Source organism: Pygocentrus nattereri, chromosome 1, assembly GCF_015220715.1.
Source record: "Pygocentrus nattereri isolate fPygNat1 chromosome 1, fPygNat1.pri, whole genome shotgun sequence".
Lineage (NCBI taxonomy): Eukaryota > Metazoa > Chordata > Actinopteri > Characiformes > Serrasalmidae > Pygocentrus > Pygocentrus nattereri.
In genome coordinates this window covers 18,247,353-18,270,648 of record NC_051211.1, presented here as the reverse complement: position 1 = coordinate 18,270,648, position 23,296 = coordinate 18,247,353, and the positions used below count along the sequence as shown (strand labels likewise).

The following is a 23,296-nucleotide window of genomic DNA, read 5'->3' as shown; positions in this document are numbered from 1 at the left end:
ACATGTTTTACAAATTGAAAATCGGCTTTGAAAATTTTGGCTACTTTTGAATGATACTACATAAGAGTCTTAATCATATAGTGTTTAAATACATATGAATATGTTGCGTTTTATTCTTCAGGTGGATGGACAATTAGTTGCTTTACCTTTTAGTGTTGGCACTGGTCGAATCCATATCTTCCACAGCAGTGTAAAGGGAATTATCATGGAAACAACCTTTGGGGTAACTGTGCGAGTTGACTGGCCACACCTAATTCTAATTACTGCACCCAGCACCTACAATGGCACACTTGGTGGTCTGTGTGGCAATTTAAATGGATACCTTGATGATGAGTTCCTCAGCCCAGTTGGTGTCTTGCTGAACAACTCTCAAATCTTTGGGGACAGCTGGCGGGATGGGTCTCTTTCAGCCTACTGTGTGGAATCAACCGATATCTGGCAAAGAGGATATTACCAGAACAGTAGCCAGTTTGTGCAACAGTGCAGCATAATGGCTTCATCAGTTGGTCCATTCGCTCAATGCCACAGCAGCCTGGATCCCAGGGTAAGGATAGCTGATTGCGTTCGTTCCTTGCAACAGGCAGGGGGTGCAAGAGAGGCCCTCTGTGAAGCATTGAGAGGCTATGCTGTTCTTTGCCAGCAAAATCGTGTTGCTGTGCAAGAATGGAGAAATATCACTAATTGTGGTAAGTGCAGAAAAGAAACCAAAAGAAACCATATTTTATATTTGTTTTTACATAGCTTTTTGTGGCAAGTTTACAACAGTTAACTGGTCCTTTTCTTTTCCTTTTAAAGAATACTCCTGTCCAAGCAATAGTCATTATGAGCTGTGTGGTACCTCCTGCCCAGCAGCCTGTCCCAGTCTGTCATTCCCCTTTCTGTGCACCCAACCCTGCCAGGAAGGATGCCAGTGTAATGATGGACTGCTGCTAAGTGGAGACAGCTGTGTACCCCCTACTGGGTGTGGTTGTCTCCATGAGGGGCGCTACAGGCAGGGTGGAGAAAGTTTCTGGTATGGTGAAGGATGCCAGTCCCTATGTATCTGTAATGGGACCACAGGTTTTGTCCGCTGTTCTACATCATCTTGCAGTGAGCAGGAAACCTGTCGTATTGTTGAGGGAGAATATGGCTGCCATCCTCGACCTCATGCCACATGCTCTGCCTCAGGAGATCCCCACTACACCTCTTTTGACGGACGTACCTTTGACTTTCAGGGCACCTGCAGATACGTACTGACAACAGTATGCAATCGCACTCGAGGACTGCCATATTTCCAAGTTATTGCAAGGAATGAAGCATGGCAGGGGCTCCCAGTTTCAATCACTGTTGAAGTTTATGTCAATGTCTCAGGACACATGGTGCATGTCTCACGCAACATGCGTGGCACTGCTGAGGTAAGCAAAATAATAATAATAATAATAAAAAATAATTAAGTTTTAAATATTTTGCTAGTTACAATATATTTGCTTACTGAGCTAGTAAGTGTAAATTTATAATTGATGAAAGAGTACCACACAATAAACAATAAAGTAAAATTAAATGCAATGATTGCACAATAACATATATACACTGTTGAAACAGAGAAAAATAAATAACAAGGAAAAGAAATTATATATATATATATATATATATATATATATATATATATATATATATATATATATATACACACACACAAATTGAAAAAAGCTTCACTTTTCTTTCTTTTAGATCGACAGTCAGACCAGGAACCTTCCTGTCCTGCTTGATTCTGGACGTGTTTCCATTTACTCCAGTGGACAGAACACATTTATCACAACTGACTTTGGCCTAATTGTAAGTTATGATGGCTCTTGGGTCGTGCGCGTCACTGTCCCAGCTAATTACAGTGGAGCCACATGCGGCCTGTGTGGTAACTTCAATGGCCAGAGGGGTGATGATTTCCGCAAAAGATCAGGTGCACTGGCTTCTTCAGCTTTTGAGTTTGGAGCTGACTGGAAAGTAGAGAATGACACGTTGTGCAGCGATGGATGTGGAGACTCCTGTTCATCCTGTCAAAACCCAGTTGAGCCACGAGCCCAATGTCAAATACTCAGGGACAGCCAGGGTCCTTTGAGCTTCTGTCATGCCACTGTGGACCCTCAGGCCTACTTTGATGGCTGTGTGTTTGATTTATGCATCTCTGAAAACAGACATGATGTGCTGTGCCGTTCCATCCAGACTTATGTGAGTGCCTGCCAGACTGCCAATGTTGTGATCTACCCCTGGAGACAAAACACGACCTGCAGTGAGTACTTTAAATATAACAGACATCTAAGCTGGTTCATTTCAGGATAAAAAAATCCTACAAGAGGAACTTAACAATAAACAAATTGAGGAAAAGAAACTCAGGATAGATCTACCAAAATTAAGCAACTTCATTTAGTATTGAGGCAGTATATTTATTTAATTTGAATAAGCTCAAGCTATATTGTATGTTTCAGTTCATTTTTGACTTAATGTTGACCTGAATTTCAATAAACTCAAAAAAGCTGCAACACCAGTTACCTATGTGACATAAAATAAACTAAAAATTGACTGATTTTTATTTAGTTTGTCTCATAATATATCTTTTTGAATAAGAAAACATAAATGAGAAGGTAAGGCACACATTCGTGACATTTCATTGTTACGCAATTACATAAAACAATAATAAGCTCTTACTGCTCTGAATCGATCAGTGAAATCTATTGTGTTGAATGAGCTCACTCTGAAAAAATTCACAGCACATCCAACAGTAATCTTAAAGTAAAGTACCTTCATATAGTAATAGAAACGCAATAGCACACAGAAACCTATGATGCTACACACTAATATTTTGCCCTTACTGCAACTCCTCTGGAGTTAGAAAGAAATATGTTAAAGGGGCCATCATCAAATTCTCTGGATACATCACCGGCTCAGAATGGCTCTCTAGTGAGATGATTGGTTGACATAGGGGTAAAGAACACATGGGAATCTATGGAGAAACGGTATGTCTAACTATGATTGGTAATTTCACAGGGATCGACTGTCCCTTGAACAGCCACTATGAGCTGTGTGGCACAGACTGTGGGCACACCTGTGCTAGCAGCATTGATGCTGTATGTCAACGGACATGCTCAGAGGGTTGTTTCTGTAATGAGGGCTATGTGAAGAGTGGAGGACTCTGTCTTCCAGTGGAACAATGTGGCTGCTTGTACAATGGATTCTATTATCAAGTAAGTTCCAAAGAATTTTTGCATGAAGTCCCACCTAAAACAGCGCATACACCCCATTATTGTTTGATAATTGCAGCTGTGTATTGTTATTAATCACTTTGTATAATGACTTAATATGCTTTGTTTTGCAGATTGGTGAGCAGTTCTGGACCCCAGGATGTTCACAACGCTGCAAGTGCTTTGCTCCCAATGATCTGCGCTGCTCCTCCGCCTTCTGCTCTCCCACCAAGCAGGAGTGTACAGTCAAGAATGGCCTGCTTGGCTGCTACAACAAAATGTCCTCATGCATGGTCTGGGGTGATCCCCATTACATTACATTTGATGGAGCTGTGATCACCTTCCAGGTAACAAAGGACTTCTTCAAATAGGAACATGAACACAGCTAAATGTTTTACTTTTTTGTGAGGTTCTAAATTTTGAAATTTTCTGGAACACAGCCAGTATATATTGAAAAGAGACTAAAAAACAATATGGCTCTCAAAAATTAATGTGTCTGACACTAATTTTGTTATAGCAAGACTCACCATAGAGCAAATAACATGGCAAAGTACAGCAACGGTATTGTATGAAAATTCATAAATAAACAAAGATTGTAAGTTTATGTTACTAAAAGAATGCAGTTCTGTGATTCTGCTTAAAAACTCTGCTTTCATGAAATAAACAATAAATTACTAACAGACTTCTATAATAAAATTTAGAGAAACATTTTAACATCACATCTATATAGTTATTTATGAAGCTCAATCTGTCATAAAAAGTTAATGTCAACTATCTTAAGGTTGGCACTAATATACTCCTGCAATTTACTTGGTAATATTAATGTAGGACTGGAGTACAGGAAGTAGATGTGGTGGTGTTGGGGGTTGCAAAAATGATTTCACGGAAAATGGAAGAAAAGGGTGGGAATTTATTGCCCGTTAGATTGGCAGGTGGAGTGGTTTCAGGCATGGTCCCCTCCCAAATTTCACTTATTCCTTGACACTATTTGGGCTAAAAAATAAAAAAATAAGTGTAAAAGTCAAAACAACCATGATATATCATGCTTTTTATGTTAATGCAGCTTAGCCATGTTCTACTTTTATGATGATGTTATAGTGAAAGCCGTATTTTAGTCTCAAGACTTTAATGAGACATTCTAGAAAAAATATAGAGTCTCTTTTACAGACAGGAGAAATGCAATGGATCTGAGTCAGAACTGGGTCTGACCATCATATCATATCAGTAGTAGATTTAATTATACTGTATACTTGTTTAACTGCGTTGTTTTTGTATGATTGCATTAACAGTTCAACAAGACACATATCATTCAAAAGAGAGAGATACACATCTCTGATTGTTTCACTAACAGGGCCTAGTCTGATGTGTCATATGATCCTAATGCTGAGAATTCTTGCTACAGTGGACATTACACATCACAAATGAAAATAAGTAAAAATATTCATATGTTCTATAAAAATCTTCTGCAGGGAACTTGTTCGTATGAGATTTCTCAGACCTGCGGGAACGTTTCTAACAGTGGCCTGGAATTCCGTGTTGTGGCAACTAATATGCATCGTGGGAACCTGGCTGTGTCGTTTGTGTCTGCAGTGGATGTGTGGCTAACTCGATGGGGACAGCAGAGACAGATTACTATTGGACAAAACAGGAGAGTGAAGGTATTAATACCTGCTGTCATTCATGTGGAACATGAGCGTTCCATTCTTTTTCTATGTGAACTTGTTCTCACCTCTTTCTGCAGGTTGATGGGACTGACATGGACTCATCTGCTTTTCAAATCGGCAATCTTGCAGAAGTACATCAGGAACAAAACTTTGTGGTTGTGAATGCCTCAAACGAGCTCATGGTCTACTTTGATGGTCGTTATACACTTTCAGTAAAACTGGGCCCGAGCTTCCAGGGGTCTGTTTGTGGAATGTGTGGCAACAATAATGGAGACCCTGCAGATGACAAAGCTATGCGCAGTGGAGCCCTCACACCCAATGACAATGCTTTTGGCAACAGCTGGAAATCAATTAACAGTGCTGCAGGGTAGATATTGCCGTCTGTATAATAGTTAAAAAAAGTCTACAGCATTTCTGTGGCAACAGTTCCTAGACCATAATTTTGAAATGGCATCCTAAAATAAAAACAGAGGCAATCATTTTGATGAGTAATTATCATAAAAATGCATTAGCTTTGATGTCTAGCATAAAATCATGATGGTTGAAACGGTTTAATGTATATGATAAAACATAAATAGCCTGATGAAGAAAAAAAAGCTAAAAGAACAAAGAGATTTAGAAAATTTAAATTAATTTAACCCTGCAAAATGACCATACAGCACAGTTTCACTGCTTCAAACTGTCAATCAATGTCCTTCGTCTTTTCCAGGTGTGGTGCAAATGACCGGACATTTGATGCAAATGACTGCCCTTTTAGACAGGAGTACTCTGAACTCTGTAGCATCATTACCAACACCAGTGGACCCTTCCAACTCTGCCATATCCATGTCAACCCTGAAATTTATTACAATTCCTGTGTGTATGACCTGTGTGTCTATTCATCAGCCAATGATATGCTGTGTTCAGCTCTGGGGGCCTATGAAGATGCTTGTTCCATGGTGGGGCTCCAGATCTCAGACTGGCACTCTGATCTAGGCTGCTGTACGTTTGTTTTGCTGTGGTTAGGCACCCTGTTACAAACGGAAATGTATCTGGAATTAATGAAAACACTAAACTCATTTCTCTAAGGTATTAACATGCTTTGTTACTGTTATTCTCATTAGCGAGGGAGGACCCCTGTGCGGAGCTGAACTGCACTGCAGATGAGTGGTGTGGGGAGAAGGATGGCATATATGGCTGCCTCTGTAATGAGAATAATCCTAGACCAAGGCCTCACTATTATGGTAAAGAAAAAAAATAACATTTGGTCTTGATAAAATGCTTAAAACCAACGTTTCCTTATTTTTTCCTTGTTTTTTTTTTTTGCCATGTCCAAGACTCCACTGAAACTTGTCAAAGCAGCTCTGCCACCATGTCTCTGTCCCGCTGTCAGCTCTTTGAAGCTGGTTTCCCTGCTAACGTCCTGCACCTGAGTGACCCCAGCTGCAGAGGAACAGTCCAAAATGGCAGACTGGTGTTCCACTTTGATAACGATGACCACATCTGTGGCACAAATCTCACGGTACTAAACAACAGCAAAGCATATTGGGTCCATTTCAATTTAAATTGTAACTTGGGTCAAAAGTTCCTTTACTTGTAATTTATATGAAATGGTAATTATTTTTATCACATTCAGCTACTCACAAATTTGTTCATGAATATTTCTGTAATTAATAATATCAACAGGCCAATGGTACACACTTCATCTACAACAACACTATCCAAGGATTTTCTGACTCAGCAGGAGGATCCATCAGGAGAGATAAACATCTGGAACTGAATTTCAACTGCGTTTACAAGCTTAGCCAGATAATCACCACGGATACTATATTAAATCCTGTGCAGAGGTGGGACAGGCCACTCCCTGGGTTCTTAAATACCTTTGTTTTAAAATCACGCTAATTCAGCCTTTAGTAAGGCTTATAAAAAAAGCTCAGATGTATTTCTAGAGATGTAGGGGCATAGATCTGATAACATTTGTATATTGCTTTGTTATGCATTAACAAGTCTTTTTTTTTTTTTTTAAACACAGCATAGTGAGCAAAATCCTTCCAGATGGTCAGGGGATGTATCAGGTCAGGATGATTCCCTATGAGGATGCTGCTTTTTCCCACCCTTACAATGGCACTGTTAACATAGTGGTGGACCAGAGGATCTATGTGGAAGTGAACGTTCAGGGAGTCGACAGTCGTCAGATTTCCACGGTGATCGATTCATGTTGGGCCACTCCTGTGAATGACAGGAACTATGCTGTCCGCTGGGACCTCATCATTAATAAGTAATAATAAAGGCCTTGACTTTCTTTGACTATTTACACAGTTGTATGCAAAAGTTTGGGAACCTAGTGGATTGACTTAATAGATGCCCAAACCTTTGCAGTTGTCACATTTTATTGGAGTTTTTCTAAATACATTAAATGTAGAAAATAAGGGTAATCATGCATTTAAACGTGTAAAATATGTTATATTTATGTTCTATACAAAATTGATGTCAAACTAAATGTCTTGGTGCTGGTAAGCAATGCACTAAATGCAAACATCTCCACACACTAGTATAATGCAGTCATGATTTATGGATTGCTCTTATGTTGCCTCCTCATTATCAAAATCATTTACTGATTTAATAATAAACTATATTTTCAGGTGCCCTAATCCAAATGACATCTCAGTGGAAGTTCTTCAGAATGGTGTCTCCACAACGGCTCGTTTCTCCCTCAAGATGTTTGCCTTTAGAAGAGAAAACTCCAGGGTTTACCTTCACTGCGCTATCCACCTTTGCCTTCTGCGGGACAACAATTGTGCTGTGGTGAGTGTGCTAACACTGTGAAATTCACACGGTCGAATGGTGAATACAGGGAGAGATTAATAAATCCTGGTTCCTAGGAATAGAGTAGAATTAGAATAGAAGTTACAAACATTTGTCACTGTGTTTGCACACTGTGAAACTAGACCTCTGCACTAAACCCATCTGTCATGCAGTGTTGATGTTTGAGTGGGGACTGACTCTTGTTGGGCATGCGCACTGTGTGTATTCTTATTGGATAGGCCAGGTGACATCAGGCGGGAAACCAACGCAGAGAAAAAGTCAGGATGATGGGTTAGGTTGTGCTTCACTAACGGTGTCTGTACGCGACTTAAATAAAAGATGAAATCCAAGACGTCGTTGACTCTCAGCGCATCATTACATGGTGTCAGAAGTGGCGACTTTGCATGCCTCGTCACAAAAGGAGAGAAGGAACAGAGTGCCATGTCGAAGTTTCACGCACCTGAAGCATTTGACTTCACCCAGCCGGCTTCATGGCCGATCTGGAGACAGCGGTTCTCCCGCTTCCGGATTGCAACTAAGCTCAATCAAGAAGACGGTGATGTACAAGTCAATTTACTTCTCTATGCAATGTGCAAAGAAGCTGAGCCTATTTTTAGCACGTTTGTCTTTACGGCAGATGAAGAGGCTAACTATTATGATGCGGTGGTGAGTAAGCTTAACGACCATTTTGTGCCACGGCGCAATATTATACATCAGCGGGCATCCTTTCACAAGCGAGCGCAGCGGAGTGGAGAGAGTGTTGAGACTTTTGTAAGGAGTTTGTACGAAATGGCGGAGCACTGCGAATTTGGCTCAACCAAAGATGAACAGATACGTGATCGTATTGTGATTGGGGTGGCTGATAGCGATGTGTCTGAGAAGCTACAGCTAGAGCCAGAGCTGACTCTGGAGAAGGCTATACAGGTGGCACGCCAGACAGAGCTCGTTAAAATACAAAACGCCGGCATGCGAGCACAGTGCGTCGATGAAGTTGGCCGCAAAAACAGGGAGTGTAAGCCATTCAAGGGGCATGTGATTGGAAAAACGAAACAACACGCACAACGAAGTGAAGGCAGCGCAGGGCGAAGCTGTTCAAGGTGCGCACGTCTGCATGAGTCTGGAGCATGTCAGGCTTGGGGAAAAAAGTGTCGTAAATGCAATAAGACAGGCCATTTTGAAGCAGTGTGCAAAACAAAAAAAGTGAAAGAGGTTACTGTCAGCCAAGAGGTAAACAGCAGTCAAGATTCCTGGTTTTTGGGTCAAATCTCAGATGATGTTGATGTAAAAGATGAATGGCAAGTTAACCTGCAACTGAACGGCACAAATGTGCTTTTCAAAATTGATACTGGAGCAGATGTTACCGTTATGTCCGAAAACGAGTTCAAAAGCTTACCACAGCAACCCCACCTGGAGGAAGTAAAAGCCAGTGTGTGTAGCCCTGGTGGAAGACTAAGCTGCCTTGGTAAATTTCTCGCTTCCACACAAAGAAAGGAGCAAACTTTTAGTTTTTGGATCTACATGCTCAAGGGCCCATATACCAACAATCTGCTTAGCAGGAAAGTTGCCTGCAGCATGGGGCTAGTACAGAGACTGGAGGAAGCTGAAATAGCAGATGATTTATTCTGTGACATAGGTCTGTTAGACTGTGAACCGATAATGATTGAGCTTAAGTCTGATGCTAAGCCGTACAGTCTCGTCAGTCCCTGCCGTGTGCCCTTCCCAATGTTACCAAAAGTGGAAGAGGAATTAAGATGCATACAACAGTTAGATATTACTGAAGAAGTCAAAGAACCTACTGATTGGTGTGCACCCATGGTACCAGTGATGAAGAAAGATGGAAAGGTGAGGATATGTGTGGGCTTGAAAAGGTTAAACGAGGCTGTGAAAGGGGAGAGATTCATACTCCCAACACTTGAGGACATAGCACCAAAATGATCAGGGGCTGCAGTTTTCTCCACACTCGATGCATCAAGTGGGTTCTGGCAAATACCCCTTGAAGTCTCCGGTAGGAAGTTAACTACATTCATTACCCGTAGGCAGGTTCTGTTTCAAGTGTCTCCCATTTGGGATTACATCCGCACCTGAAATCTTTCAAAGAGAAATGAGCATGCTTCTGAGGGGTCACTCAGGTACAGTGGCAGTGATGGATGATATTTTGATCTATGGTAGGGACGAACAGGAACATGACCAAAACCTCAGAGCAGTACTTCAGACAATAAAGGAGTCTGGGCTGAAGGGCTTAAATCGAGGCAAATGCCAATTTGGGAAGTCAGAAATCCAATACTTCGGACATGCAATCAGAAAGAATGGCATCAGACCAGACCCTGGCAAAGTCAAAGACAAACATTACTGAACTTCGTCAGGTGTTAGGGATGATTAACTTCTTGGGCAAGTTTATGCCGGGGTTGTCTGCCGTTTTGCACCCCATGACCAAACTCCTAAGGAGTGATACTGAACCTTTAACCTTCTATGATAGCAGCAAGCCTACGGTGGTGAGCGCAAATGCGAGTAGCTATGGCCTTGGGGCGGCCCTCCTACAACAACAAGGAGGAGAACTACATCCAGTTGCTTTTTGCTCTCGACCGCTGACCCCGACAGAACAGCGGCATTCCCAAATTGAAAAAGAGTGCTTAGCAGCAGTGTGGGCATGTGGGCGTGTGAGTGGTTTACACGATATCTGCAAGATATGAACAGATTTTCTCTTCAGACAGATCATATACCACTCGTTCCCCTAATAAATTCATATGACCTCGACAAGGTACCACTGTGATGTCAGTGCCTGTTAATGCGCTTAATGAGATTTAGCGTCACTGCAGTCCATGTTCCAGGGAAGCAGCTGGTTGTAGCAGAGACATTGTCAAGAAATCCACTCACGGACAGTGATCCAACCGACACAGAGTCGGAAGTGGAAGCTTACGTACAAGCTGTTATGTCTACTAGGCCAGTGACTGGAGACAGACTGGACACACTTAGAGCTGCCACTCAGACGGATGGTGATCTGAACGCAGTTGGTAAGTTCATTCAGGAAGGCTGGCCCAGGGAAACATCCAGACTGTCGTCCACAGTCCTTGGGTTCCATGCTGCTAGGGCTCACCTGTCTGCTGTTGATGGACTTCTGCTGTATGGTGACAGAATTGTTGTCCCAGCACCACAGAGGACAGAGGTTCTACACAGGATCCATGAAGGGCATCAAGGCCTCACTAAGTGCAGAGCATGCGCCAATATGTCTGTGTGGTGGCCGTGGATAGGACGTGACATCAGCAAGATGGTAGAGACATGTGAATTCTGTCAGCAAAATAGACCTACACAAAGGAGGGAGCCACTGATCACTACCCTGTTGCCAGATGGCCCTTGGCAGAAAATAGCAGCGAATATATGTGAACAGGATGACAACAAATATCTAGTTGTTGTGGATTACTATTCATGTGACATTGAGATAGCTCACCTGTTGACACTAACTAGTCAGCTGGTGATAGCCCATCTCAAGAGCATGTTTATCAGATGGGGAATCCCATATGAAGTAGTGACTGATAACGCAACTCAGTTCACTTCTGCAGAGTTTGTGAGCTTTGCAAAGCTGTACGATTTCACCCACATAACCTCTAGCCCGTATTACCCACAGAGTAACGGAGCAGCTAAGAGGAGTGTTGCTATTGCAAAGCGCATTTTGCGACAGCCAGACCCACAGCTGGCACTAATGAGTTACCGGGCCACTCCTACTAATGCCACCGGAATGAGTACAGCACAGCTGATGACAGGTCAGCAGATCAGGACGACTGTTCCAACGCAGAGGAAAAAGTCAGGATGATGGGTTAGGTTATGCTTCACTAACGGTGTCTGTACGCGACTTAAATAAAAGGTGAAACCCAAGACAACGTTGACTCACAGGGCATCATTACACCATCCGTGCAGTGAAACACGCAAATACATGCACGCTAGTGAACACACACACTAGGGGGCAGTGAGCACACTTGCCCGGAGCAGTGGGCAGCCCTATCCATGGCGCCCGGGGAGCAATTGTGGGTTAGGTGCCTTGCTCAAGGGTACTTCAGTCATCAACTGTCAGCCAGGGGGATCTAAGTGGCGACCTCCCCAACACACACACATACACACAAACAACCAGCTGCATGAAAAAACACCTTCCACATAACTGTCGTCAGAGCTATATGATTAGCATCTGAACTATAGTCTTGTTAGCTGTCAGTGTTACTCAGTAGCTCTATTTCCAGGAGCAATTCTAGCATCAGAGCTTTAACATTAGTTATATCATTCTATAACATAATTAGCTGATACACATACAGACAGTACTAATCTAGTACCTTCACTTTAATATCAACACGTAGGCCTCCCAATGGCACAACAGTTTGGCACAACTTATCTTACTCAAACAGCGGATATTGATTCACTGACAACCTGCAATATTAGCTTGCTACATTAAAAAACATTGGATAGGTCTCTTCTACCTGTAACAACATAATGAGCGATGAGGACTAATAGGAGAATGAAAATGTATCATGTAATTTGCTTATCAGAGACAAACCTGTTTCTAAGAAAAACAACAACCACAACACCAAAAAGTTTAACTCTTATTTTTAGGGGCACTAGGACACCACTTTAGGGGTGCTTGATTTCACCCACATAACCTCTAGCCCGTATTACCCACAGAGTAACGGAGCAGCTAAGAGGAGTGTTGCTATTGCAAAGCGCATTTTGCGACAGCCAGACCCACAGCTGGCACTAATGAGTTACCGGGCCACTCCTACTAATGCCACCGGAATGAGTACAGCACAGCTGATGACAGGTCAGCAGATCAGGACAACTGTTCCGTGTCTTCCACAAAAGCTGCAGCCAAGTGTCATCGCTTATGAGCAAGTGCGCAAGAAAGATCAGTGAGCCAAGCGAGCTTACAGATTCTTCTATAACAGACGACACTCTGCATGTAACCTACCTGTTTTGCAGCCAGGCCAGAGCGTCAAAGTTAAGCAGGATGGGGAGAAGGGTTGGCACATGCCAGCAACTGTCCTCACCAAAGCACCTGAACCCAGGTCTTATTTTGTGCAAACAGAGCAAGGCACCATAACACGTAGGAATCAGAGGCATCTGCAGAGTGCCCCTAGTTATTAGCAGCTGCCTGTTTTGTTTTGTTTTTTTTCAAGGAGGAAAAATGGAATGACTAAAAGGGGGAGATGTCATGCAGTGTTGAGGTTTGAGTGGGGACTGACTCTTGTTGGGCATGCGCACTGTGTTTTATTCTTATTGGATAGGCCAGGTGACATCAGGCGGGAAACCAACGCAGAGGAAAAAGTCAGGATGATGGGTTAGGTTGTGCTTCACTAACGGTGTCTGTACGTGACTTAAATAAAAGGTGAAACCCAAGACAACGTTGACTCACAGCGCATCATTACACCATCCGTGCAGTGAAACACGCAAATACATGCACGCTAGTGAACACACACACTAGGGGGCAGTGAGCACACTTGCCCGGAGAAGTGGGCAGCCCTATCCATGGCGCCCGGGGAGCAATTGTGGGTTAGGTGCCTTGCTCAAGGGTACTTCAGTCATCAACTGTCAGCCAGGGGGATCTAAGTGGCGACCTCCCCAACACACACACATACACACACACAAACAACCAGCTGCATGAAAAAACACCTTCCACATAACTGTCGTCAGAGCTATATGATTAGCATCTGAACTATAGTCTTGTTAGCTGTCAGTGTTAATCAGTAGCTCTATTTCCAGGAGCAATTCTAGCATCAGAGCTTTAACATTAGTTATATCATTCTATAACATAATTAGCTGATACACATACAGACAGTACTAGTCTAGTACCTTCACTTTAATATCAACACGTAGGCCTCCCAATGGCACAACAGTTTGGCACAACTTATCTTACTCAAACAGCGGATATTGATTCACTGACAACCTGCAATATTAGCTTGCTACATTAAAAAACATTGGATAGGTCTCTTCTACCTGTAACAACATAATGAGCGATGAGGACTAATAGGAGAATGAAAATGTATCATGTAATTTGCTTATCAGAGACAAACCTGTTTCTAAGAAAAACGACAACCACAACAACAAAAAGTTTAACTCTTATTTTTAGGGGCACTAGGACACCACTTTAGGGGTGCTTGAGCACCCCTAAAGAGGGGCTAGACATGCCTAAGTCTTTATCTGTGGGTGTTTATACACTTGAATCATCTCGAGTGGAAGTCATGGTTTTCTGTGCATATGCGAACATGCCAAATGAACTCATTTAGAACCTTCTAAACAGTCCCAAAACAAACCACCAGACCACTCTAATTCCAGCAACCTGTGGATAAAAACAATCTCCTCAGGAAATGGACTGATATCACTTACTGAAGCTGCAGTCAGGAAGTCTTCCAAAAGAGCCAATCTCAGAATTTATTGAATGTTTTCTGCAGCGCTGTTTCCCTGGAGTTCGCCGTAGAGCTGGCAGATCTGCGGACATCCATGATAGAGCCTCAATCTCTGTGGGGCCTTTCATCTGGAACACTGGAAGCGCAGGTGAAAACTCATGCTTATAAAGCCACCCTAGCCTACATGTTTTATTTACACTCTTACCAGAGCAACCTAAATATATGTTGTATAACAGCTTGGATAATTGTGTTTCAGAAACGTGGCTGCCGCATTATTAATACTAATTTTATGAATGGAAAGATGATTTATTTGTAATTTAATATGCCTGTTAATTGTTCAGAAAACTCTCTTGCAGCACCTACAATTGTACACTAGAATTCGCTAGTTAAAGTTCATGCTATAGAGTTTTAAAACAAGCTTAAATTTTCTTTGGTGCTGGATTCTAAATCTAATACAGATGCACTGTACACACAAACAGCTTACTGCATTGCAGTTTGATAGCTGAGTAACCTCTGCATTCAAATGATTTTATGTTTACAGGTGTATAAATTACAGAGATGCTGAAGGTTTGGATCTACTAGTTCTTCTCTGAAGACAATTTAAGTGCAAACATTGACTAAAGCTTCCGTAATGCTAATCTTCTTGTAATAATCATGCTTTAAAGTGACACTGTCTTGGTTTCTCTGTTTAAATGATTTGCATTATTTGGTTGTGGATGAGTTTCTATGTTTTCTATGTTTGATATACACAGTTAAGCAATTGATAAAACTGTAAGCATTTATCAGCTGTATCTTGGAGAAAGGTGGTTTTTGGTGCTGATTTTGTTGACTGCTGTTAATTGTGTGATAAAATGTGCTTGGTGCAATTACAACACTACTCAAAAGTAAATTAATTGTTTTCTATGCAGCTTTAGATTTGATTATCAGGTGCCTGTAATGTTCTTTCTTGTGATTAAATTTTATCTCTCAATAAATTTCTCTGTAACTGGCATAACACATTTTGTAATTGTTTTACTGATGGTATTTATTTCATTGATCACATTTTTGTGATATTTATAACATTTTGTAGTTACAAACCTCAATTTCCAAATTCAAAAACAAAAACAATAAAATTATAGATCAATCTGCTGTGAAAATACAATGTATATATCAGATGTTGAGTGTAGGATGTCTAGTACTTGCAGTCAAATAGCCTAGCATTAGCTTTGTACCTACCACTTAGCTAAAACTAAAACAAACTCTTATATAATTGGCAAGTGTATTTCTTACTTGCAGTACCTTACTCATATATAACTTCATTCACTCACCAGCACGCCTTGCTAGTAAAAGGTTGGACCCCCTTTTGCCTTCAGAACTACCTTAATTCTTCGTGGCAGACTTTCAACAAGGTGTTGGAAACATTCCTCAGAGATTTTGGTTGGTTATTTGAGTTACTGTTGCCTTTCTATCATCTGGAACCAGTCTGCCCATTCTCCTCTGACCTCTCACATTAACAAGGCATTTTCGTCCACACAACTGCCGCTCACTGGATATTTTCTCTTTTTATGACCGTTCTCTGTAAATTCTAGAAATGATTGTGCGTGAAAATCCCAGTAGATCAGCAGTTTCTGAAATACTCAGACCAGCCCGTCTGGCACCAACAACGACACCATGTTAAAAGTCACTTAAATCACCTTCCTTACCCATTCTGATGCTCGGTTTGCACTTCAGCAAGTTGTCTTGACCACCTCTACATGCCTAAATGCATTGAGTTGCGGCCATGTGATTGGCTGATTAACTATTTGTGTTAACAAGCAATTGAATCTAATAAACCTAATGGTTTACCTAATAAAGTGTCCGGTGAGTGTATATAACTATGTTCTTTGTTTTTGTCCTATCTACCTACCTACAAAAGTAGTAGGATTCATCTACTAATTCCTTATTTTACTTATATTTTTTACATTGCATTTCATTTGTTTTTTTACATGTTCTTAGAGATGAAGTTAAGTGTCTGGTATATATATATATATATATATATATATATATATATATATATATATGTATATATATATATATATATATATATGTATATATATATATATGTATATATATATATATATATATATATATATATATATATGTAAGTGCCTATAAAGTTATTATTCTTATTCCACATGAAGTACATCGATTTTTATTTATGTTGCATAAATGAGTATTGCATTGTTTTGTGTGAAAATGCTATAATGCAGGGGCACAGGGAGAATAAGCTTTAGCCTGGTGGTTACGGGCAAAAAACATCTATAGGCAACCCACTTTAAAGACATCAATGAAAGTTAATTTTAAAAAAAGGCTTGCTCCCACAGTAGTTTCTTAAACACTTTGTCACACTTCACCTACTAACCCTACAATTACTGTAACTCTACGCATGTCAGTCATTGAATAGATTTCTCAAATTCCACTATCATCACACCTAATTTAACAGACTAACTTACCTCACACCTAATTTAACAGACTAACTTACCTCACACCTAATTTAACAGACTAACTTACTTCTCACAAAAGAGAATGTAAAATGCATTCAATAATACAGTACAATGTTTACAGTACAGGTCTAAACGATTGGTATAGAAAACAATAGCACTTAAAAATAAATTGTCTTATGAGATTCAATAAAAAATAAGTGGCATATTTATATCTGTGTTTGTGTCAGTTGTGTCAGTAAAAAAGTGTTCCAATAAAAGAAAAGAGCTTAGTCCTGCCTGCTTGGGTGAAGATTCTGAATGCAAAATTTCACCTGCTCTTTCTACAGTATTTTAATAAATTTTGGGGGTACAATTTAAATCCCAGTACTTTTACATGAGTTTTTTTTTTTTATATAGAAAAAAATGCTATGTTCTACCTTGCCTGTTAGCCAGCTAATTTAGGTAATATAAGGTAGTATTTACTAGAGGTGGGCGGATCGATCCAACTATCGATAATATCGATACCAACGCTGGTATTGATATTGATCAATACTCGTGTAAAAAGATCGATACTCAAGCTTTTTTTCTCCCGCACACACTGACTGCTGCGCACACGGATTCATCAAAGTCTACTCTCTGTCAGTGCTGCGCTCTGTGCACAACACGGAGCAGCGGACCCTCCCCCTATCATTATCCCACAACAGGGAATTTTATAGAATTAAAGCAACATGCACACAGTGCACACAGTGGACCCAAAATTACAAAAGGATTGAAAGATACATAAGAGGTGACTAGAAAAAACATTATGAACAGAACAATTTATCTCCAAGGAATATTTGCACAGTCATACAAGTATGAAATTTATAATGACTTTAAACATAACAGTGGTAAAAAAAAAAAAAAAAAAAAAAAAAAAACATGATTACATACAGGTTAAAGACTTACTATATTATTATTTCCCTCAGCCAATTCCCCAAGAGCTGAGGAGATCACCAGGAGCCTGGCAGGAATGATAGTGAAGGACTTGCAACCTCTCTCCATTGTGCAAGATGAGGGCTTTCAGGATTTAGTGAAGACCCTTGACCTGAGGTATAGAATCCCAAGTCGGAAATCTTTAATGCAGGGAAAACTGCCGGCTCTTTATAAAGACTGCTCTTCCAAGGTTAGAAGGGCATTGAGTGAAGTGGACAATGTTGTACTGACAACTGACATGTGGACATCAAGAGCCACAGAAGGTTATTTAACAGTCATATCCCACATTATAAATGAGCAATGCAATGGCAGATGCAAGCATATGTACTCGAAACATGTGGTTTCCCAAGTCAACACACAGCTGACAATATTTGTTCCCAACTCACAAGAATTGCAGAAGAATGGGGCATAAAGGACAAGATTGTGGCAGTGGTCACAGATAATGGGGCCAACATGGTTGCTGCTGTGCGCAAGGCAGTTTGGGACATTACCCATGTTTTGCTCACACCTTAAACTTGGTTGTAAAAAACGCACTCAAAGCTGTCCCAGACTTGGTTAAGATCCAAAAGAAAACAAGTGCAATTGTTTCTTTCTTTCACCACAGCACCACTGCTACATCCAAGCTCAAGGAACGTCAAAAGCAGCAGAAATTTCCTGAAAAATTCCTGAAAAAACTGCTTCGATCAGTCGAGACTCAGTATTTTACATGTAGGAGAGACTGTCTGAGCAAAAAGATGCAGTTATCATGGTCCTCTGTCTGCTTGGCAAAAGCTCTCTTTGCTTCACTCAGGAAGAATGGTCTGAAATCAGTCTCTCCCTGAATGCACTAAGACCATTTGAGGAGGTAACCAGGGGAATATCGTCTGAAAAACATGTTTCCATTTCAAAAGTCATACCCCTGGTGTCACTGCTTCAAAAAACCCTATCTGAGTCTGAGCGAGAAGGCAGAAAGCTAGCTGCTGAGCTGTTGGCACAATGTCAACGCCGTTTCAGGACCACTGAAACATTTTATGGTCTTGCCGTCAGCACTTACTTGGACATCAGGTTCAAAAACATGGGGTTCCGTGACTCATCAAATGTTGAGCCTGTGAAGGCTCGACTTATCACAGAGATGCAGACAATGAGTCAGACCTCAGCAGCACCTCCTTCAACTGCCACCAGTTCTGCCACCAGCTCTGCCACTAGTTATGCCACCAGCTCTGCCACTAGTTATGCCACTAGCTCTGCTCCAGCTCTGCTCCAGCTCCTGCAACTTCTACATCCGCAGCAAAAGGTGGGATTTGGGCAGAATTTGACTCAGAAGTCCGTTTGTCTCAGCACCATCGGAGAGCTGGCACTGATGCGCTAATTGAAATGCACAGATACACAGAAGAAAGGCCTAGTGCCAGGGACCAGGATCCACTACTTTGGTGGAAAAACAATGCACCAACATTCCCCTGTCTGAGCAAACTTGCAAAGAGACATTTAGGGGTTGTTGCAACCTCAGTGCCGGCTGAGAGACTTTTTTCAAAAGTAGGACAACTACTGAGCATCAGGCGATGTGCACTGAAACCCAAAAATGTGAACATGATACTGTTCTTAAATAAAAACCTGTAATCCTTTGTTCTCAGCAGTGTAGCTATGGGCCCTTAACATATTCTTTCTTTATTTATACTTTCCTTATTTAATTTTCACTTATTGTTTTTATTTCGTTAAAGCCAGAATTGCACTGAAGGGAAGAAATTCTGTATTCTTTGTATTATTTTCTATTTATTGTTTGACTTGAAATAAGAACAAGTTTGAAACTGTTTACAATATTTATTGTGGTGTGTTAATTTTTCTGTATTGTGTTTTTTTAGCTCTCTAACCTCAGAAGACTGTTTTAATTAGGTGATATTTTTTTAAACTTTATTTAAGAAAAAACATATATATAAAGTATTTTGTTGTCATATACAATGTTTTGCGAAAATCTTTCCTAGGTCTTTTGGATCCTTTGGATCTATGAAGCTTAAATATTAAAAAGTATCGGTATCGGCGATACTGGCCCTCTGTTTACTTGGTATCGGATTGATACCAAAATTCCCGGTATCGCCCACCTCTAGTATTTACAATAGTATTACAGTTCATTACTTGGGGTGGGAAATATAGCAAAAATATAACATCACTCTACCTGAACACATTTTTAAGAAATACGTATCATAATATACACTGCTCAAAAAAATAAAGGGAACACTTAAACAACAGAATATAACTCCAAGTAAATCAAACTTCTGTGAAATCAAACTGTCCACTTAGGAAGCAACACTGATTGACAATCAATTTCACATGCTGTTGTGCAAATGGAATAGACAACAGGTGGAAATTATTGGCGATTAGCAAGACACACTCAATAAAGGAGTGGTTCTGCAGGTGCGGATCACAGACCACTTCTCAGTACCTTTGCTTTCTGACTGATGTTTTGGTCAGTTTTGAATGTTGGTGGTGCTTTCACACTCGTGAACTCTACAACCCACACAAGTGGCTCAGGTAATCCAGGATGGCACATCAATGCGAGCTGTGGCAAGAAGGTTTGCTGTGTCTGTCAGCGTAGTGTCCAGAGCCTGGAGGCGCTACCAGAAGAACAGGCCAGTACACCAGGAGACATGGAGGAGGCCGTAAGAGGGCAACAACCCAGCAGCAGGACCGCTACCTCTGCCTTTGTGCAAGGAGGAACAGGAGGAGCACTGCCAGAGTCCTGCAACATGACCTCCAGCAGGCCATGAGGATGGTATGACTCCATGAGGATGGTATGAGAGCCCGACGTCCACAGATGGGGGTTATGCTCACAGCCCAACACCGTGCAGGACGCTTGGCATTTGCCAGAGAACACCAGCATTGGCAAATTCGCCACTGGTGCCCTGTGCTCTTCACAGATGAAAGCAGGTTCACACTGAGCACATTAAAAAAGTAGTGTCAAATGAATGATTTGGAATGATTTGTTTGACATTTCACAAATTGTGATATATTAAATCAGCTAAACTAGTGATGAATACAGCTGGTCAGCATCTCAATGTGCCCTTAATTATTGCTCAGAAAAACATACTGTGAAATAAATTATGAAACATTTTCATATTGCCCATTCATAAAAAAAATTGATCATTACACAAATTGCAGACTGAGGACTGCATACATGGATACGAACCTCAAGTTGCTTCCATGTGCATCGCTGACAGGAAGGAAACCCATACTAGCAGGATCTCATGAATGCAGATACAGATTGTATGGACAGGATGTAAAAGACCCAAAAGGAAACTAAACATACCCTATGTAAGAATGCAGTTTAAATTCAGAACTATCAGTTGTTGGTTATGATGTTAGTTATTTGTAAAATGATTTGGTTTTTTAACTTTGAAAGATAAAGAATCTGATTCTTATGTTGTGACTTTCTTGAAAAGAGTAAATTCAGAGAATGTAAGATGAATATTATACACATATATTTTGGTTCTGGTGTTCCAATTAATGTCAAGACAATAAGGACACTGTAGATACACCAGGCTGTGTTTCTAGTTCCTGGTTTGAGGATTCAAATCTGTGTTGTGGTAAATTAGATGTGATGATGGTGGAATTTGAAAAAGCTATTCAAAGGCTGACATGCATAGAGTCAGATAGATAGCAAGACAGACAGATTGATAGACAGACAGACAGAGAGATAGATAGATAGATAGATAGATAGATAGATAGATAGATAGATAGATAGATAGATACTTTATTGATCCCAAAGGAAATTTATCAGCCAGTAGCAGAGACACAGCACTGTACAGTAACTGTAGACATAAAACAAGAATAAATATACCTGATCCTATCCATGGGCATATATACAAATAGAAAAAAATACAACAATCTGTACCTCTCCATGGATCACCACCTTATCGTGGTGGAGGGGTTTGCGTGCTTGAATGATCCTAGGAGCTATATTGTCTGGAGCAAAAGCTCCTGGTAGGGTCTCCCATGGCAAACTGGTCCTAGGTGACATGTCAGACAAAGTGTGATCCATAATAACCCCTATGAGAAGACAAGAACAGGATTTGTGTACCCTGCCCGGATCAGGGTTACCGGGGCCCCACCCTGGAGCCAGGCCTGGGGGAGGGGCTCGCCAGCGAGCGTCTGGTGGCCGGGCATTTACTCATGGTGCCCGGCCGGGCCCAGCCCGAAGGAGTTACATGAGTCCCCCCTCCCATCGACCCACCACCAATGGGAGGGGCAGTAGTAGGGGTTCGGTGCTTTGTGGATCGGGCAGTGTCCAAAGGCGTGGGCCTTGGCGTTCTGATCCTCGATTGCTGAAACTGGCTTTTGGAACTTGGAACGTTACCTCACTGGCGGGGAAGGAGCCTGAGTTGGTGCGCGAGGTTGAGAGATACCGGCTAGATATAGTTGGGCTCACCTCAACACACAGCTTGGGCTCTGGGTCCAATCTCCTTGAGAGGGGCTGGACTTTATTCTTTTCTGGAGTTGCCCATGGTGAGAGGCGGCGGGCAGGTGTGGGCTTTCTCATAGCCCCTCGACTCAGTGCCTGTATGTTGGGGTTTTCTCCGGTGGACGAGAGGGTAGCTTCCCTACGCCTTCGGGTTGGGGAACGGGTCCTGACTGCTGTCTGTGCTTATGCACCGAACAGCAGTTCAGAGTACCCAGCCTTCTTAGAGTCCTTGGAAAGGGTGCTTGAAAGTGCTCCTCCTGGAGACTCTATTGTCCTACTGGGGGACTTTAACGCTCACGTGGGCAATGACAGTGAGACCTGGAGGGGTGTGATTGGGAGGAATGGCCTCTCTGATCTGAACCCGAGTGGTGTTCAGTTTTTGGACTTCTGCGCAAACCACAGTTTGTCCATCACGAACACCATGTTTGAACACAAGGATGTCCATAAGTGCACATGGCACCAGGACACCCTAGGCCGCAGTTCATTGATTGACTTTGTAGTCGTGTCATCGGACTTGCGGTCATGTGTTTTGGACACTCGGGTAAAGAGAGGAGCTGAGCTGTCAACTGATCACCACCTGGTGGTGAGTTGGTTCAGGTGGTGGGGGAAGATGCCGGTCAGACCAGGCAAGCCCAAACGTATAGTGAGGGTTTGCTGGGAACGTCTGGCAGAAGAACCTGTCAGATTGATCTTCAACTCACACCTCCGTCAGAACTTTGACCAGATATCGGGGGAGGTGGGGGACATAGACTCAGAATGGGCCATGTTCCGTTCCTCCATTGTTGAAGCGGCTGACTGTAGCTGTGGCCGTAAGGTAGTTGGTGCCTGTCGGGGTGGTAATCCTCGAACCCGGTGGTGGACACCCCAGGTGAGAGATGCCGTCAAGCTGAAGAAGGAGTCCTACCGGGTATGGTTGGCCTGTGGGACACCAGAGGCAGCTGGCAGGTATCGACAGGCAAAGCGATCTGCGGCTTCAGTCGTCGCCAAGGCAAAAACCCGTGTATGGGAGGAGTTTGGTGAGGCCTTGGAAAGTGACTTTAAGTCGGCTCCGAAAAGATTCTGGCAAACCGTCTGGCGACTCAGAAGGGGAAAGCAGTGTGCCACTAGCACTGTATATAGTGGAGATGGTGTGCTGCTGACTTCGACTGAAGACGTCATTGGGCGGTGGAAGGAATACTTTGAGGACCTTCTCAATCCCACCGACACGTTCTCCAGTGAGGAGGCAGAGTCTGGGGACATGGGAATAGGCTTGTCCATTACTGAGGCCGAAGTCGCTAAGGTAGTTAAGAAGCTCCTTGGTGGCAAGGCTCCAGGGGTGGATGAGATCCGCCCTGAGTTCCTCAAGGCTCTGGATGTTGTGGGGCTGTCTTGGCTGACACGCCTTTTCAACATTGCGTGGACATCG

The 23,296-nt window shown here is 42.0% G+C and overlaps 1 protein-coding gene across 1 annotated transcript in view; it reads left to right on the top strand.

Moving 5' to 3' along the window:
• The window catches only part of LOC108438326 (alpha-tectorin-like), a 47,176-nt gene extending 32,136 nt beyond the window's left edge, over positions 1–15,040 (top strand). Inside the window, exons 12-26 of the mRNA XM_037541628.1 lie at positions 122–686; positions 796–1,394; positions 1,711–2,266; positions 3,022–3,218; positions 3,350–3,562; positions 4,685–4,873; positions 4,957–5,246; positions 5,589–5,860; positions 5,983–6,102; positions 6,196–6,380; positions 6,545–6,705; positions 6,891–7,136; positions 7,501–7,663; positions 14,092–14,194; positions 14,588–15,040. Coding sequence (XP_037397525.1) covers positions 122–686; positions 796–1,394; positions 1,711–2,266; positions 3,022–3,218; positions 3,350–3,562; positions 4,685–4,873; positions 4,957–5,246; positions 5,589–5,860; positions 5,983–6,102; positions 6,196–6,380; positions 6,545–6,705; positions 6,891–7,136; positions 7,501–7,663; positions 14,092–14,194; positions 14,588–14,595 — 3,867 coding nt within the window. The 3' untranslated portion in view covers positions 14,596–15,040. The remainder of the gene's footprint in view (positions 1–121; positions 687–795; positions 1,395–1,710; positions 2,267–3,021; positions 3,219–3,349; positions 3,563–4,684; positions 4,874–4,956; positions 5,247–5,588; positions 5,861–5,982; positions 6,103–6,195; positions 6,381–6,544; positions 6,706–6,890; positions 7,137–7,500; positions 7,664–14,091; positions 14,195–14,587) is intronic.
• The last annotated feature ends 8,256 nt before the right edge of the window (positions 15,041–23,296 follow it).